Source organism: Rousettus aegyptiacus, unplaced genomic scaffold, assembly GCF_014176215.1.
Source record: "Rousettus aegyptiacus isolate mRouAeg1 unplaced genomic scaffold, mRouAeg1.p scaffold_m13_p_2, whole genome shotgun sequence".
In the NCBI taxonomy this organism is placed as follows: domain Eukaryota; kingdom Metazoa; phylum Chordata; class Mammalia; order Chiroptera; family Pteropodidae; genus Rousettus; species Rousettus aegyptiacus.
Window position 1 is genome coordinate 107,172,148 of NW_023416295.1, and position 16,999 is coordinate 107,189,146.

At 34.4% G+C, this 16,999-nt stretch overlaps 1 protein-coding gene across 3 annotated transcripts in view; it reads right to left on the reverse strand.

Annotated features, from left to right (window-relative positions):
- Positions 1-16,999, reverse strand: part of TMTC2 (transmembrane O-mannosyltransferase targeting cadherins 2) — a 345,050-nt gene that overhangs the window by 160,741 nt on the left and 167,310 nt on the right. For all 3 annotated transcript variants that reach the window (XM_016143610.2, XM_016143578.2, XM_016143600.2), the window contains one exon: positions 10,513-11,341. In XM_016143610.2, coding sequence (XP_015999096.1) covers positions 10,513-11,260 — 748 coding nt within the window. In that variant the 5' untranslated portion in view covers positions 11,261-11,341. The remainder of the gene's footprint in view (positions 1-10,512; positions 11,342-16,999) is intronic.

Genomic DNA, 16,999 nt, shown 5'->3' on the forward strand with positions numbered 1-16,999 from the left:
CTGTGATAACATCAAGCATATCAACATTAGTATCATGAGTACCAAAAGGAGCAGAGAATTGAAACAAGGAATTGAACAAGGAATTGAAAACCTATATGAAGAAATAATGACAGAAAGCTCTAACCTGGCAAGGGAAATTGACATAAAAGTTTCAGGAAGCACAGAGAATCTCAAACAAGATGAACCTAAAGAGGCCCAAACCAAGACACATCATAATTAAAATGCCAAAGGTTAAAGACTAAGAGAGAATTTTAAAAGTAGCAAGAGTTAAGCAGTTAATTACCTGCAAGTAAACTCTCATAAGATTGTTGGCTAATTTCTTAACAGTAACTTTGCAGGCCAGAAGTGATTGGTGCAAAATATTCTAAGTAATGAAAAGCAAAGACCTACAACCAAGATTATTCTACCCAGCAAAGCTATCATTTAGAATCAAAGGACAGATAAAAAGCTTTCCAGATAAGAAAAATCTAAAGGAGATCAATACTACCAAACCAATATCACAAGAAATGTTAAAGGCACAAAGAAGAAAGAAGAAGAAAGAAGAAGAAAGAAGAATAAGAAGAGGAAGAGGAAGAGGAAGAGGAAGAAGAAGGAGAAGGAGGAGAAGAAGAAGAAGGAGGAGGAAGAGGAGGAGGAGGAGGAGGAGGAGGAGAAGGAGAAGGAGAAGGAGAAGGAGAAGGAGAAGGAGAAGGAGAAAAGATCAAAAGTATGAATAATACAATGGCAATAACTACATCAATATCAATAAGTACTGTAAATGTAAATGATTAAATGTTCCCATCAAAGGACATAGGGTGATTAAATGGATAAGAAGACAAGCCTCACACACATGCTGCCTACAAGAGCCCCACCCGAGATCAAAAGACACACGAAGACTGAAAGCAAAGGGATAGAAAAAAAATATATCATGCAAATAGAAACAAACAAACAAAAGCTGGGTAGCGGCATTTATATCAGACAAAATAGACTTTAAAATACAGGCTATATTACAAGAGACAAAGAAGGTCCCAGCAATTCCACTTCTTGATATTTATCTGAAGAATCCAAAACATTAACTTGAAAATATGTATGCATCCCTTATGTTCATTGCAGCATTGTTGACAATGACCAAGATATGGAAGCAACCTAAATAAGCATCAATGGACAAATAGATAAAAGAAGAGGTGGTACATATATACAATGGAATATTACTCAGCTATAACAATGAAACTTGCCTAGAGGGAATTATGATACATGAAGTTAGTCAGACAGAGCAAGAAAAGTGTCACGTGGTTTCACTTATATGTAAAATCTAAAGCAAACAAACAAACAAACAAACAAAATAGAAACAAACTCATTCATACAGACATTTTGATTATTGGCAGATGGAAGGGGGACTTGGGAGTGGGTAGAAAAGGGGAATGACGTACAAATTGCCAGTTATAAAAATAGTCACAAGGATATTAAGGTACAGTATGGGGAATATTGTCAATAATACTGTAATAACTATGTGTATGGTATCAGTTGAGTACTAGACATCAGGATGATCACTTCATGAATTACATAAATATCCAATCACTATGTTGTACAACTGAAACTAATATATGTTGTATGTCAATTATAATTGAAAAATTAAAGAATTAAGAAAAAGCAAATAAGGGGAGGTATGAAGGTAGAACTTCAAAGATACTGGTAATATCTTTTTCTTAAGCTGCTAATGGGTATTTGTTTTAGCAGTATTCTTTATGTAGTAAAAATATAAAGTGTATATATATAAATGTACATATATATTTCTCAATGACTAATGTATTTGATATATATATTTATAAAATAAATGTTAGAGCATTTTAGGAATCAAACACAAAAGTTAATATGGGTATCAGAATAATTTAAATTCATACTTATTTTAATTATATGCCAGTTTCAGTTCCTTTGAAATGTAAACACTGGTAAATATATTCAATCCAAGAGAACACTAATTTTAGACTTGAAGGCTTGCAAAAGCCCATAAAGGCTCTAAAAGTTGTTATGGATAACCTCAAAAAACAAGGCCAGCAGGGTGTCACCTGCTTCACTGATAATATACCATCATAGGACCATTTCCACTGAGCCAGTTGCGGTCTGTTTTTTTTTGTTTTTTGTTTTTTGTTTTTTTTTAACTCACAGCCTATTCATTATGTACCAGTCCATTCATAGAGGCAAGGAAATCATGCTTCTGAATTTCTGTGAATACACCATGCCAACTGAAAAACAACCATGGTTGATTTCAAGAATCAAAAGTTTAAATGGGGCCTTACTTTAACAACTGAGCAAATTTACTTTTTAAACTATTTTATTCTAGTTGAATCAATAAGACATTTCACTTTATTCCTGTCAGCCCCATTATTTATCTATTTCTTTTTTCTACTCAAAAGAGATGACTCTTTTTGAAATGAAGCAATATAATTTCTTTACCCTATTGAAGCTTGATTCAATCTTATACTATTTTTCTCTCCTTCATTCTTTACTAGTTCTTTTAGCTAGTTAACTACTATGATATCTCTCTGTTAAAAATGAAAAGCTGTATTTTACAACTTTTTAATTCAGGCCAGTCAGTCTTAACAATATACTATACTGGTTTCCCTTCCTGACTTAAATGCTAAATTTTATGCATTATATAAAATCTGAACCTCTTTTGAAAATTTTCATCTTACTTTAGACATAATATATCAAAAAATATCATAAATTTGACTGCTTAATTTCAAAGTTAGCTGGTTAATTGCAATTCACCATAAATAAAGAAGACACTCAGAGGTAAACAAAAACTTAGACCACGAAATCCACAATGAATTAGTCAGTTTCACATGACTTAGAGGTTCAGATTTCCTTTAAATTATGAGTTGTTTCCTAAATAAAATTATATCCCTTCAATACATTTGTTTCTTGAAATTTGAAATCATGTGAAGTTGAAATAGGAGTATCAATATTACAGAAATCCAAGAAGAAAAAAATTTGTCAAATGCTCCATTGCTGAAACAACTATTTTGTCTCTATTTTTCTTTATCTATATGGAAAGTATATTCTATTTGCATTAGAAGGGGATGAACATTGAATGCCTGGGTAATCACTTTTAGAGTATCAAATATGAGTGCCATATATATGTCCTTTATATTGATTGTTTTACATATTTACATTAGAAACAGGCATTAAAAATCAACTTCAAATACTACTCATGAGAAAAGATGGAATACTACCATTTACAGTAACATGGATGGGTCTTGAGATTATCATGCTAAGCAAAATAAATCAGACAGAAAAAGTTGAGAACCATATGATTTCACTTAGATGTGGGATATAAAACTAAAAGCAACAAAGAAACAAAAGAAACAGAGATTCATGGACACCTACAACAGTTTAGTGGTTTCCAGAGGGAAAAGGGGAATGGGGAAAGTAGATAAGGGTAAAGAGGGTCAAATATATGGTGATGGAAGGAAATTTAACTTTGGATGAATATGTATATACAATACACGTATGATGTATTGAACTGTATACCTGAAATGTATATGATTTTATTAATCAATGTCACCCCAATAAACTTCATTTAAAAAATGCAAAGCAATTTAAACTTCAGCTTCTTAACAAATTTTCCTTGGATTAACCCTGCTTAATTCTTCCTAATTATTTTTTTAAAAATTATTTTCAAACAATTAAGAATCAAAAGCATATGTTTTTAAAGCAAACTGATATAGTCATATGCTCTATAAACCAAATTTAAACCATTCTAAAGAAGTAATTTGATTTTTAATAACTTAAAAAAATTAAATGTCTTTTAGCATAACAGATATATCACCTATATGCTATCATTCTTTTTATGTTTGTGTGCTCACTGGTCTATTTATCTATAATAACTTTGTTAGTCTGTGCTTATAACCTTAATTAATAAGGATGTTGGCAAGTAGTTGGTTTTAGATAAGACAAGTGATGAGTTTGAGATGCTGGCAAATCACCCAAGTGGAGAAGATGCACACAGATATGAGGTCATGGGGAAAATAACTTAAGGATTGAATGACATTTATTGACCTCATATTATACACCCAGTAGTATTCTAGATTCTGTACAGAAAGGAAAAAAAAGACAGTCTTTGGACAGAATCTTGATGAATCAATCAATTCAGGGAGGAGGCAAAACCGCAGAAGAGAGAGCTGTGGAAAATGAAAGAAAGTCAAAATTGTGTACTGCCTTGAAAGATATAAAAGCAGAGACCAATTCTACAGAGAGCTGAAGACACATGGGAATTCAGATGAGGTCAGAGGCCAACAGAGGTAAACATACATTTGACCACTTTATAATGAATTAAGAAATGCTTTTTTCAAGCAAATACTAATCAATATGGTTTATAAAATGTTGTTTTAAACAGAAAAACAGCCCTTTTAAATATTATGTGGCTTGCTCATTAAAGCAGTCCTCGGAGAAAATTTCCTCTTTCCTAAACACAAAAATGCAAAGAGTCATTGTGAAATCAGCAAACTACAGTAATCAACCATGTCTAGTATTCTCCTGACATTATCAACCACATAATGAGACAGGACTTGTGGTTTACATCGTCCAAATCAGCTATCATTTCTCCTCTATCCCAATTTAAACCATAAATTAGCAGCACAGTCACTGTGACAGGCTTTACTCATCATCATTTGCATCCAATCAGTTAATGACTGGCAGCTGTCTACAGGACCTATTACCGAAGAAAGCAGCTTAAAAGTACAACACTTCATGAGGCTTAAAATCATATTCTGTTAAAGCACATGGTAGACTGAAGAAGTCCAAACTCTGCAAAGACTTTCAAACAAAGTAAAAAACCTAACTCAATGAAATAACTGTAATCTCAGACAACCTTATGAAAAGACTGGATTTAAAGAGTTTCTAATCTTTTGCTAGGCTCAAATAACATAATAAAGTAAGAAAAATCTGCCTTAAGGAAGATTACTGCCAGTCTCATAATTTCTAAGAAAGTAACCATAGACAGAATTATTATTAGCATGTTACAAATAAAAAAATAAGGAAAGTGGATTTAAAGAGTTTTGCTTTGTATCAAAATGGAAGCATATGTCACAGAAGGCAGTCATGAAATCCAAAACTAATTTCACTACCATTTTCATCCCTCTTATTATGAAGCATGCCTCACTACCCAGTATATCAACAGCTTAATATTTTATACTTTTGCGCTCTTTATGCATGTACACCTTATCTCTAAATAGATTATAAATCCTCTTTAAGGAGAATGATTATGTTTTAACATTTATTATTCGATGTATTTATTACTGAATGTGTTTCCTCTAACAGGCACTGTTCTAGTTGCTACATATATGGCATCTTAAAAATGCAAAGATCCCTGCCTTCTTGTGGCTTACATTCTAGTGTATGCTGGAAATATATTCAGACAATAAACACATAAACAAGGAAAATGTAGTATGGCAAATAGTAATAAGTATTATGAGAAAAATGAAGCACAGGAAGAGAATAGAAAATACTGGATAAAGTAGAGGCAGATGGGTAGTTGAAGTTTTTAAAAGGGTAGCCAATTTTACATAAAGCAACTTACTTATAATGCAACATTTAACCGAAGTCCTAAAGGAAGTGACAGAGACAGAGGTAAGAACATCCCAGGAAGCACATTCCATGAAGAGGCAATTACAAATGCAAAAGCCCTGAGATAGGAGCTTATCTGGCATACAGAAGACCCATCAAAGGAGCCAGGAGGTTTGGAGTGGTGGAAGTATAGGGTCAAGTCTGTGCTTTTCCTCTGAGACAAATGGGGAGTCAGTGAAGACCTGGGAACAGTGAGTACCAGACTCTGGCTGGTGTTTCAGAAGGATCATTAGGGCTGCTGTTTAAATGTAGCCTCTAAGTGTTATAAAAATGGAAGCAGGGCTTCACCTTGTGACATATAAAGATGTTGGAAGCTGTCATAATTTTATAAATTAGGCAAGTAAGAGATTAACAACAATAACTAATAAAATAGAACAATCGTAACAATATATTATAATGAAAGTTATGTGCATATAGTCTCTCTTTCTCTGTCTCTCTTTCTCCTTCCCTCCCTCCTCCTCCAACCCCCTCTCCCTCCCTCCTTTCCTCTCTCCTTCACAACAGATCCCATAACTGAGACAGGGGAGGTAGGGTATACTTTAAGTCCTCACTTAATGTAGTCCACAGGTTCTTGAAAACAGACTTTAGGCAAAATGACATATGAGGAAATCAATTTTACCATAGGCTAATTGATATAAACAAGAGTTAAATACCTATGGAATATTTCTGGTCACAAAAACCTCACTAAACCTCTAGATAAAGAAAGACCTAAAACATGTCTAATATTAAACATTCAAATAAATGTGAGCTAGACATACATTTAAGAAAGATTAATAAAAACAAGGAAGAGAACTAGTTTCCAACCCACTTATCCCAGTTCAGGGTGGCAGGTGGCCTGAGCCTCTACAGCAGCTCAGGCAAAAGGTGGGAACCCATCCTGGACAGGACACCCTTTATCGCAGAGTGCACTCACACACACCACACTCCCACTGACTGGGACCATTTAGACACACCAATGAACCTAACATGCACATCTTGGGGATGTGGGAGGAAATGGGGATATCCAGAGAAAACCCACACAGACATGGGGAGAATGTGCAAATTTTACCCAGACAGTAGCTCTGCCTGGGAACTGACCAAATGCTATTGTTCAAGGACCTGCTGTACAGCACGAATACACCGGGCAAAGAGATGATTCATGTCCCAGACAGGACAGTACAGACGGCCTGAGGTTTCCTGCCACTACTTAGAACAGCACTCCATTTAATTTATGAACTATTTATTTCTGGAGTTTTCCATACAACATTTTCAGACCAAATTGACCCTGGGTAATCGAAAGCTCAGAAAGCAAAACTTCTGATAAGGGGAACAGCTGAATGCCCTGATTTTTTCCATAACAAAGGTCTACTCTCCAGGGGAAAGACCCTACCAAAGCCTGTACTGAGGAGGAAGGGTGTTCCTCTCATTCCAAACCTCTCTCAACTGGAAGGGGAGATAGGGAAAACTAATAACTATTTAGGAAGCTCATAGCCCAGAGACACTAGAATTTAATCATAAAATAATTGAACAGCACCTCCCCCCACCTTGACACACACATTTTAACAACATACTAACAAGACTCTAGTATAATAATGGGATTACAGAGGAAAGAGATGCAAAACACAGAATCTGAGTCCTTAGGGAAATCTAAAGACAACAGGAGGGACCAGAACAAGGACACCAGGAAAACTGGATGCCTCTACCACCTATAACTACAGCAAACATTAAACACAGCCTAATTCCTAGCCAGATTAACATGAAACCTCACACTAAGCCTATTTACATCAATTCCTATTGTTAGGAAGTAAGTCAGACATGACCAAAGGGAGAACAAGGAATAGGAGTTCGGCCTAGAGACCACCTTAAGAACACCCCAGTAATCAAAGGAACAATCAAAATGATCTCACGTGCCAATCACCTAGGAGTGCCTTTGGGACCACCCACTACACCCAAATATAATGCAGACATTCCCACTTCTGGGCCTTTTCTTGCCCTATGTGGCCTTTTGTGGCTTTTGTGGCCTTTTTGTGGCCCCTTTGTGTTGGTTATTGTGGTTATAGTACTCTGTTACAGCTCTTCACAGGGACCATGTGCCTCCTTGGGGCATGCTTTGTCTTTCCAAAACATAGTTTTAATCAATCTTTTCTAAATCTCACTAACCTGTGATTCTTCACCGCATCAGTGAGGAAGAACAGAAGAAAAATGCTAACTACATTTCTGAGCCATCTTACCCCTCTCCCTTCCCCAGCCGATGGCACAATACTCATCTCCAGTCGGTCCCAAAGGTAACACTATTACCCAATACATCTTGTCATTTTCAACAAAACATTACAAAGGCAAGAAAATAGAAGCAGGGAGATCAGGTCACATGTTTTAGTAATAATCTGATGAAAGAAAAAATTGTCTTGGGCCATGGTGGTAGCAGTGGAGGTTGTAAAAAGTCCTCAAGTTTTGGGTGCATTTTTGAAGACAGAGCAGAGAGAATCTGCTGATGAAATAGATGTAGGATGTGAAAGAGAAAAGGGAAGTATGGATTACTCCAAAGTGTTGACCAGAGCTGCTGAGACAATGGAGTTGCCATGGACTGAGATGGTAAAAGGCTTCAGGCAAAGCAGTTGGCTGGAGAACAGTGGTTTAAGAACTCAATTTTTGATGTCACAAATGACCTCTAATACTGGTCAGTTATATATTCATTTAACTAATAATATTTTGAGTGCCTAAGTACTATAGCATTTCTTGTTAAGAAAAAGACATAGAACTATATTGAAAATCAAGTAAATGTTTTAGTAATCATTTCACTAAGTGAATGGATAAGTGAACATATGATCGAGTTTATGGATAACTGAACAAATGATCAAACATTTTAAACATGGCACCAAAATAACTAATCAGACTCATAATCATAACTGTCAACAGTAATAGTATGTAATGCTGGAAAATATCTAGTTTACAAAATGCTTTCACCTACTTCGGGACAGCAAGTGACACTTAGACTCCAGTATCTGAGTACCAGCCCTTTTCTTCTTCCAGAGTAGTAAAATTTGGCTGGGGACTTGGCTTCCAGGAATAAAGACATCACTTCTCAGCCTTCCTTGAAGCTTAATGTGGCTAAAAGTCTGTGAGCAAACACGGGGTGTGCAATATCTATGATATGCTCTTAAAGAGAATGGGTACACCCACCATTTGCCCTTTTCTGTCCTTTTTCCTCTTAGCTGAAGTGCTGATGTGATAATGAGCCATTTTGGACCATACAGACAGGGTGACACTACTGAGATGGCAAGAGAACAAAAGAGAAGGAGCTTGGATCCTGAAAACCCATGGCGCCATCTTATCAGCTCTGGGCTGCACATACTTAGACTGTTACATGAAAGAATAAAGCTTGTATCTTATTTAAGTCACTGTTATCATGGTTCTTTGTTACAGTAGTTTAAAACTCAACCAATACACTTAATAAATCCTCAGAACGACCCTGTGATGCAAATAGTATGTTGGGTGTTTTTTTTTCTTTTAATTCCTTACTATTTATCTGTTTTAAACAGCAGGAAAATAAACTGGCAACACAGACTTCTTTAATATACTTACATCACCAGTGAAGAAAACCTGAAAAGCATCTGTGAGAACTGATTTCAACAATTTTAACAGCAAGAGTTAGGTTCAAGCATTCAATAACTTTTGTAACACTCTACCTAAAAGCCGAATGGTGAAGACTTTTTCAGAACTAAGGAATTATATGCTATGCACTAGCTTAATTTTAATGTTTCTAGTCCCATTAAAATCCCTGCAATCTATTATACCTTAAAGGTACCAACAGTTAGTTCTTTGGCTTAAAGATATGTGTAGATGCTCACTGAATTCTTGATTTAATTGGCAATCAGATAAGGATGCCAGAGTTGCTTCTGGGGTATCTAGATCTTTCAATTTATATCATGATAAATATCAGCAGTCATTCCATACATTGAAACAGTTTCCTACTTTTCGTATCTGAATACTGGTATAAAATTGTGTTTGAAAAAGTAGAAAAAGACCAATTTAAATTTTATGCAAGCAAACATAATTTAAGGGATAACTAAAAAAATGACTTATGAAGAACAAGACTATTTGGCACTATTTACTAGTAAATATTTCTGCAATTAAAGTGTAAACTTATTTTCATTAAATTGCTCTCTAGTTTCCGTCATCATGTAATTTCCTAAACCAGGTAAAACCACTATAATAGTTTTTGACTATTCCTTTATGCTTTAAAGGAAACTACTTTATACTCAGGCTATAGATTCTGAGATTTGCTAAAATAACTTTAGAATTCAAAAATAATAAAAAGTATGATCAATCTTTTCATTGTACAGTGAAAAATTTATTTCCTCAAGTGGTAACTACTTGGCAACACCCCGATTATTTAGCCTCTGCAAAGCTAAGGGTGACTCACACTTGCATGCATACACACTGACACCTAGAGACATGATTCCAAGATTCAGAGGTAGCCTTACCTCCAAATCTGTTAAAGATGTCAACGTTAAGTCTTGTAGCATTTCCTCAGGCAATGCTCAGAAAACAGAAGAGCAAAAGTATACTTAAGGGGTAAAACCTGACTTTTATTACACGATGAAAGAGATAATGTCCATATCAGTACTTAAAAATGTGGAAAGCAAGCGTTTTTCTAAACTCTTATGATAGTCAATATTTTCACATAACAGAAGTTCTAATACCTCTGGACAAACACAGCCAAGAACAGAGGGAAGGGTTTCCCTATTCCAAATACGGAATATGCTGATGTGTCTCTAAAATTGTACTGTTCATTTCTGAAAAAGTAAAAATGGGTATTGCATAAAAGGACTTCTTCGTCCTTAATAATGTGTTTTAAGGCAAAAAGGAAAGACAGAAAAAGGCAGAAAGAATAAATTGTCTAGGCAAAAGAATAAAATAAATTATTACCTTTCGCTGGGTTTACTTTTATCCCTGACCTGTACAGCATCTCCTCATTCTGCCAGTCTCCATTCCTGATTGCAGTCTTGAGTCCATAGAAAACAATTAAGGTAGCTGTAGCATAAAAAATCAAGCTCTTGAGAAACCGTTTTTGGACTTTGACATAAAGAGCTCTGGCCCCCACTGTAATGAGGAGACAGAAGCCCATACTAGGAATATATAATACTCGCTCTGCAATTACAAAGCCGACATAGAAAAACAGGTTCGTGGCAGGAACAAAGGGTATTATTAGCAAAGATAAAGACAGAACAACAATGTTCTCTGTAGAAGGAAGTTGTGTTCTCTGCGATACATTATTTTTAATGCCATTTTCCACTTTGGATGCAAAGCTGGACTTAATCTCTGAGTTCCGGTATTCCGCATCTGAATGGCAGCTATGTCCATTTGCATTCTGCTTGCCATTTGTTACAAATTTCCCATCGCATTCTCTTTCCGTGGTCGGGCTCTTCAAACTGTAGTAGGCAAGGAGGAGGAGTCCAATATAGAAGGCCACAGTGTGTAGGTTTCTCCAATCACAAATTGTTTTGACTAGAGGCACAGCATCCATTGACCAGTCAAAACTGAGGGTATCTGGGCAGAGCAACAGCCAAAGGTTCTTGGATGGCAGGTAAAAGAAGGTGAGTGTGCGAGCCAGGAAGCTATCTGAGTCAGCAGCCGGGTTGTCAGAGTTGGAAAAGCTTGGTGGTTTGTTTCCCATCCAGTACAAACGGGCACCCAAAAGGGAAGTCCCCCAGAAAGTTAACAAACAAATGCTGAGGAAAAGAGACAAGTTCTTCCCCTGAAACCAAAAGAGAGGGGGAGAAGATTAAGATCATTATCAATAAAGCATGAGAGCACTTCACTAAGCATGTCGAGATGAAATACATTTTTAAATGGACAGTTAAAAAGAGAATTATGTCTCAAATATATGACTACATTTGTATCTCCTTTTAAACATGTTTAGGGAAATTTTAACCTGAAAAAAATTGACTGTGGAATTCTACTTTGTATAGAACTTTTGATGAGCATCTTTTCTTCTCATTCCTTTTTTCAAGTCCAATAACCAAAGCATCAATTTTCTGACGTCTACAAAATAGGTTGAATATATTTCATCTTGGAATTAGCATCTGGTCAAAATGAGATTGTTAAGTAGCTAGTCAGATATGAACAACAGGGAGAACAAAGGAATAGGGGGGCCCAGCCTAGAGATCACCCAAAGAATACCCCAATGGTAGTAGAACTCTGGGTACGCATTTACACACTAGGCAAAGAGTTATATAGCAGCCAATTGTCAATCAAAATGACCTCACTTGCCAATCACCTAAGAACCACCTATCACAGCCCAGCTATAATGCAGACATTCCTCTTTCCGGGCCCTTTTTTGTTGGTTATCCTGATTGTCGTTACTGAGCTTTGTAACAGCTCTTCACTAAAACCGTGTGCCTCCCTGGGAAATGCTTTGTCTTTCTAAAATATACCTTTAATAAATCTTTTCTAAATCTCACTTGCCTGTGATTCTTCACTGCAGCAATGAGGAAGAACCAAGGAAAAATGCTAACTACATTTCTGCACTGTTATCCCTTTCCTCCCCCATGCTGCTGAGATGCCAGATTTCACATCACCCCAGTGGTAACAAGATCACAATGTAAAAGTACTTAGCACTCTGCATGGTATATAGTAGGCAGCTAATAAGACCTAGTAACTGTCTTTTTCATTGTATAGTTTAGATTCCGAGGAAAAACAAAGAGCTGTCATGATAAAAAATTTATGTGTGTGTGTGTGCGTGTGTGTGTGTGTGTGGGGGGTGTTATGACAGTAGTCTGCTCAGCTGTAAAGTAGAAATAGCATTTAGCTATGTCTAAGTCCTTATTTCATTATCTTCAATCTTCTTGCAGAATTTATAAACCAGGCTCTCACCTGCTATCCCATGCTGCCACTGACATCAGTGATACCAAACATTTCATAACACTCCTCATGAATCCAAAATTGTTTATATTGATGACAACTTTAAAAAAAAAATAAAATGACTTTAATGAACCTAACTATTTTAAGAGAAAGATAGAAAAGAAAATTGGGCAAGAAAGGCAAAAGGGCATCCCTGTTAATGATGATGTTCTGGCAAATGTTCAACCTGAATAGAAATTTAGTGACCTCAAACAATCAAAGTCCTGAAGAAGCAGTGGAGGAGAGAGAGGGATGGACACCATACCTCAGCCTCAATCCTTCACTGGTAATGTGATCTCTTACTGTATACACTCTGGCCTTGCATAGGACCTTCTTACTCAATGGCATTCCGAATGGTGCTTGAAACCATTTAAAAAACAATCCATTGAAGGCAACAAAAGCAAAAATAAACAAGTGGAAATACGTTAAATTAAAAAGCCTTTGCAAAGAATAGGAAACCATTAATGAAATGAAAGGTCATCTATGCAATGGAGAAAATATTTTCAAATCATGTACCTGATAAGGGGTTAATATATTCAAAATACATAAAAAACTCATACAATTCAATAGGAAAAAAAATCAATTACAAAATGGGCAGAGGGTCTAAACAGACATTTTTCCAAAAAAGATACACATATGGCCAATAGGTACATGAAAAGATGCTCAACATCACTAATTATAAGGGAAATGCAAATCAATACCACAACCAGATATCACCTCACACATGTTATGTTGGCTTTTATCAACAGCAAACAGATGGAAATTATAAACAATTTTAAGAGGCAGGAATGTTCATTAGTATCAAATCACAGTAATGCTAAATTTTCAATATTTTAAAAACATTTGTGGCAGACCTCTGCTAAAAATTAATTCTCATAATGCTACATGGAATTTTTAATGGTAGGAAGAGTAAGTAATATGTTCAGTCATCACCAATTTTTCACTTTCAGCCTCTCTTAGAAAAACGATATGGTTCAAAGCCTCTTTATCATCTAAGAATACTTCTTCAAACCATTATCTTGGCTCTTCTGAAATTCTACACAGCTAAGTCCTTAAAATTTCTTGATTATAGAAAGAAAAATTGAAGCCATATAAAACCAAATGTTAAAAGTCGCAATAACTTAATGGATCAATCACATTATTGAGTATTCTTAGATTAAAGAAGGGAGAAACATATCATTTGGGAAAAGTAAATGAGAAAAGATACCATAGATAAAGAAGATTGAATTAGAGAAATAATTCAATTTTGAATTTGTACCAAAAGTCCATTTTCAAAGAGTAACTAAAAGCCTTTCTATAACAATATCTTCTGGTAGGACTGAGGGGAGAAGAGGAAAGAAAGAAAGAAGCATTACAGAAATAGCAATAATCGGGCTAGAAGAAAAGCAAAGCAGTAAGAAAACTGCATAGGGAGGGAAATATAACTGGGTTTCTTTGCTAGTCATGAAACTCCAGAATTAGTCAGTTTTAATAATTCCAGAATTCTACTTTATTTCTAAAGACAGAAATGGCATAATAAGACAAAACTACCTTATTCATTAATTTTTGAACAAAAGCATCTTTAGTAATTTATTAAATTTAAATAAATTATTATCCAAATAAGACACTGTGATCAAAGATGTTAATAAAATAGGATTCTAGTGTTTATGATGCTGGGAGAATACTTAAATACAATAAAATAAAATATAGATGTAAGTAATAAAAACTATTCAGTGATAAATATTATATAAGAAGTCTAAATACTGAGAAAATGACAAAAATAAAAAAGCATAAGTGAAAACAAAATGTTAGTATTAATTTATTCACTTTACATTCAAAACATTTTCATAGACAGTCTCCTATTTAAACAACTGACATAACTAAGATCAAGAGATACTAAATTCCAAAGTGAGATGCTCATTCTAACTTAATGGTAAAGTCTGTAAGGGCTAAATAAATAACAAAATTCAAGGAAAACTAGACTAACAAGTAAAAGAAAACTGATATGAAAATATTTCAAGTGGAAGAGTCTAATAATTAGCTACCACTTTTTAAATATCAGCCTAAATTTAAAATCATAAGTTTTATGTCACTTTAATGCTTTCCTCCAGAATTTTGGTAAGTATATCACACATAAAGATAGGATTTTGATAAAACCAAATCTCTCTTCTAGCTTCATGCACCAATCTTTTGGAAACAGTCTTAAAAATAAGGTAAAAGAAAAGAAAGCATGGAAAAGGTTTTGTTAATTAATTTTCGTTCTTATGTTCTGATTTATGGATTAAATCAAATTAACAAATTTGTACTGAGTTATAGCTGGAAGCAAAATGATCATACAATTAGCCTCAGTATTTCTTTGTTCTTGGCTTGTGTATCAAATTGATTCAACGAAGGTATTTCTAAGATAAGGCATGAGAGTTCTGAGGAGTTGCCACCGTAGACTTGAAAGTTAAAACTAATGAAAATCCACATACAGAAGATGAGACTTCAAAGGCAGGAAAATTTAAACATGATCTGAGTATAACCTTTGACTGGTAACATTAAAAGATGTTTGCAATTTAATAGCAAAAACATAATCAATTTAATCAACATATCATTAAGTCTGCTATAGGTAGCAGGAACTCTACTATGTACTGGATATACATACATCTGTAAGAAGAGAGATAAGAGACCCCGTGTTCTTGGAGCTTCATATATTCTATCCCATCTTAGAAAAACACTTCATGAGAGGAATCATAGCACCTCAAAAGATAGTTTTAAAACATACAGGACCATTAATTTCATCTGTAAGCTTTTAAAAATATTGACACCCTGGTCTGACTAAAATCTCCACAGGGGGCTCTAATTCACTGGACTGAGAATCATTGCAAACTTGTGCCAGCCTAATTCATGGTACTGACGCTAAAAATACTGTTGGCCTATGGCTTTCATTTCATGAAGTTTTAAAGCATATTTTCCTCATTCTAAATGAATAAACCATAATGAAACACAAATAATGCTTTCTTCCAGTCTCAGGGACAAACTGAATTTTTAGTATAATAAGCGAGTGTCACGAAGGTCAGGCTACAAAGGAATTGAGAGCTCGTAATAAGGAGAATTCAGAGCTGACATATTCGAGCCTGTTGCACTATACAGAAGACAGAGGATTTGTTCTCAGAAAAAAAAAAAAAAAATTAGTCTCCTAAACATGAATCACAAAAGGCACATAGTTCAATAGAATGAATAGATTCAAAATACAGACAGAAAATTCAGGGAAACGGACAATAAAAATATTTGAAAAAGTGCTCAATCTCATTCACTAATAAAAATGAAACTCAAATTGAAAAAATATATTTCAAATTAATCTAAGTGAAAAAAATTTTTTTTAATTGTCACTGAAATTGTGTTGAAACAAGAACTGTCACATAATGGGAAAATATAAATTACACAGTTTGGGTGGAAAATTTGGAAGTATTTTTTAAAAATTAATTTGCATTTTCTATTATTTGGTAATCTGGATTTAGTTACACACTCTCTCACAAAATCTCTTAGATATAAACACAAGAATATCTAATTCATCATTGTTTATAAAAGCAAAAATAAGAAAATAGTTAAAAATTTCAATAGAGCAATGTGGAAATAACCATGGTATATACCCATATCATTGACTCTATAATGCAACTAAAAGGAAAAAATATACGTATAAATTATATGTATATTATATAAATACATTTATATATATTGACATGAAAAATATTAAGACAAATGAAGCAAATCAAATCATTGATTATATGATAACATGACTAACAAAAAAAACAAGCAAAATATACATATTATAAAATCATACAGGTCATTCAGGAAAAAATAATACATATTTTTCACAAATGCCTAATACATATACATGTAAAGTCTTTTTATTTCCAAGTCTAGATATAATTACACCAAGCATGAGATGATGAAATCTCTGGGGTAGTGGATGGAGATGGATGGGTAAGAGACGAAGGTGGCTTCAAATTTATGAGTGGGTTCTGTTTATTCACAGCCCCCGAAAATTTATCGAAAGAACACTAAAAGTTTTGATAATCCAATCTGCCTAAATTTACATTTCTTAGATTAAAAAAAACAATTTTTTTAAACAAATATACAAAGAATGTAAACATATTTAAATTCTGGTCATGGGCACATGAGGATCTGATATGTTAATTCCTATAGTTTTTTATATTCAGTATTTATTGTAGTTATTATTTTATAATTATTTCACTTTTTAACATTAGAAAATACTTCCTCATGTCCCAATTCAATCAACCTATAATTATTCTGTGATCCTTACCTTAATTTTGTTAGAAAATCTTTAATTTCACAAGAAAATTAGATAAAAACACAATGCACTTCAGTTGGGATACAAAATTATGATATTATCCAAAACTGCTCTTCTAGATCTGGGATATAACTGATGCATTTTTGAAACCACAGAGGTTACTACAGAGCCTGATACTGGTAAGTCATGCGCCACATAACGACATTTCACTCGATGACAGCCCACATATTGACGGTG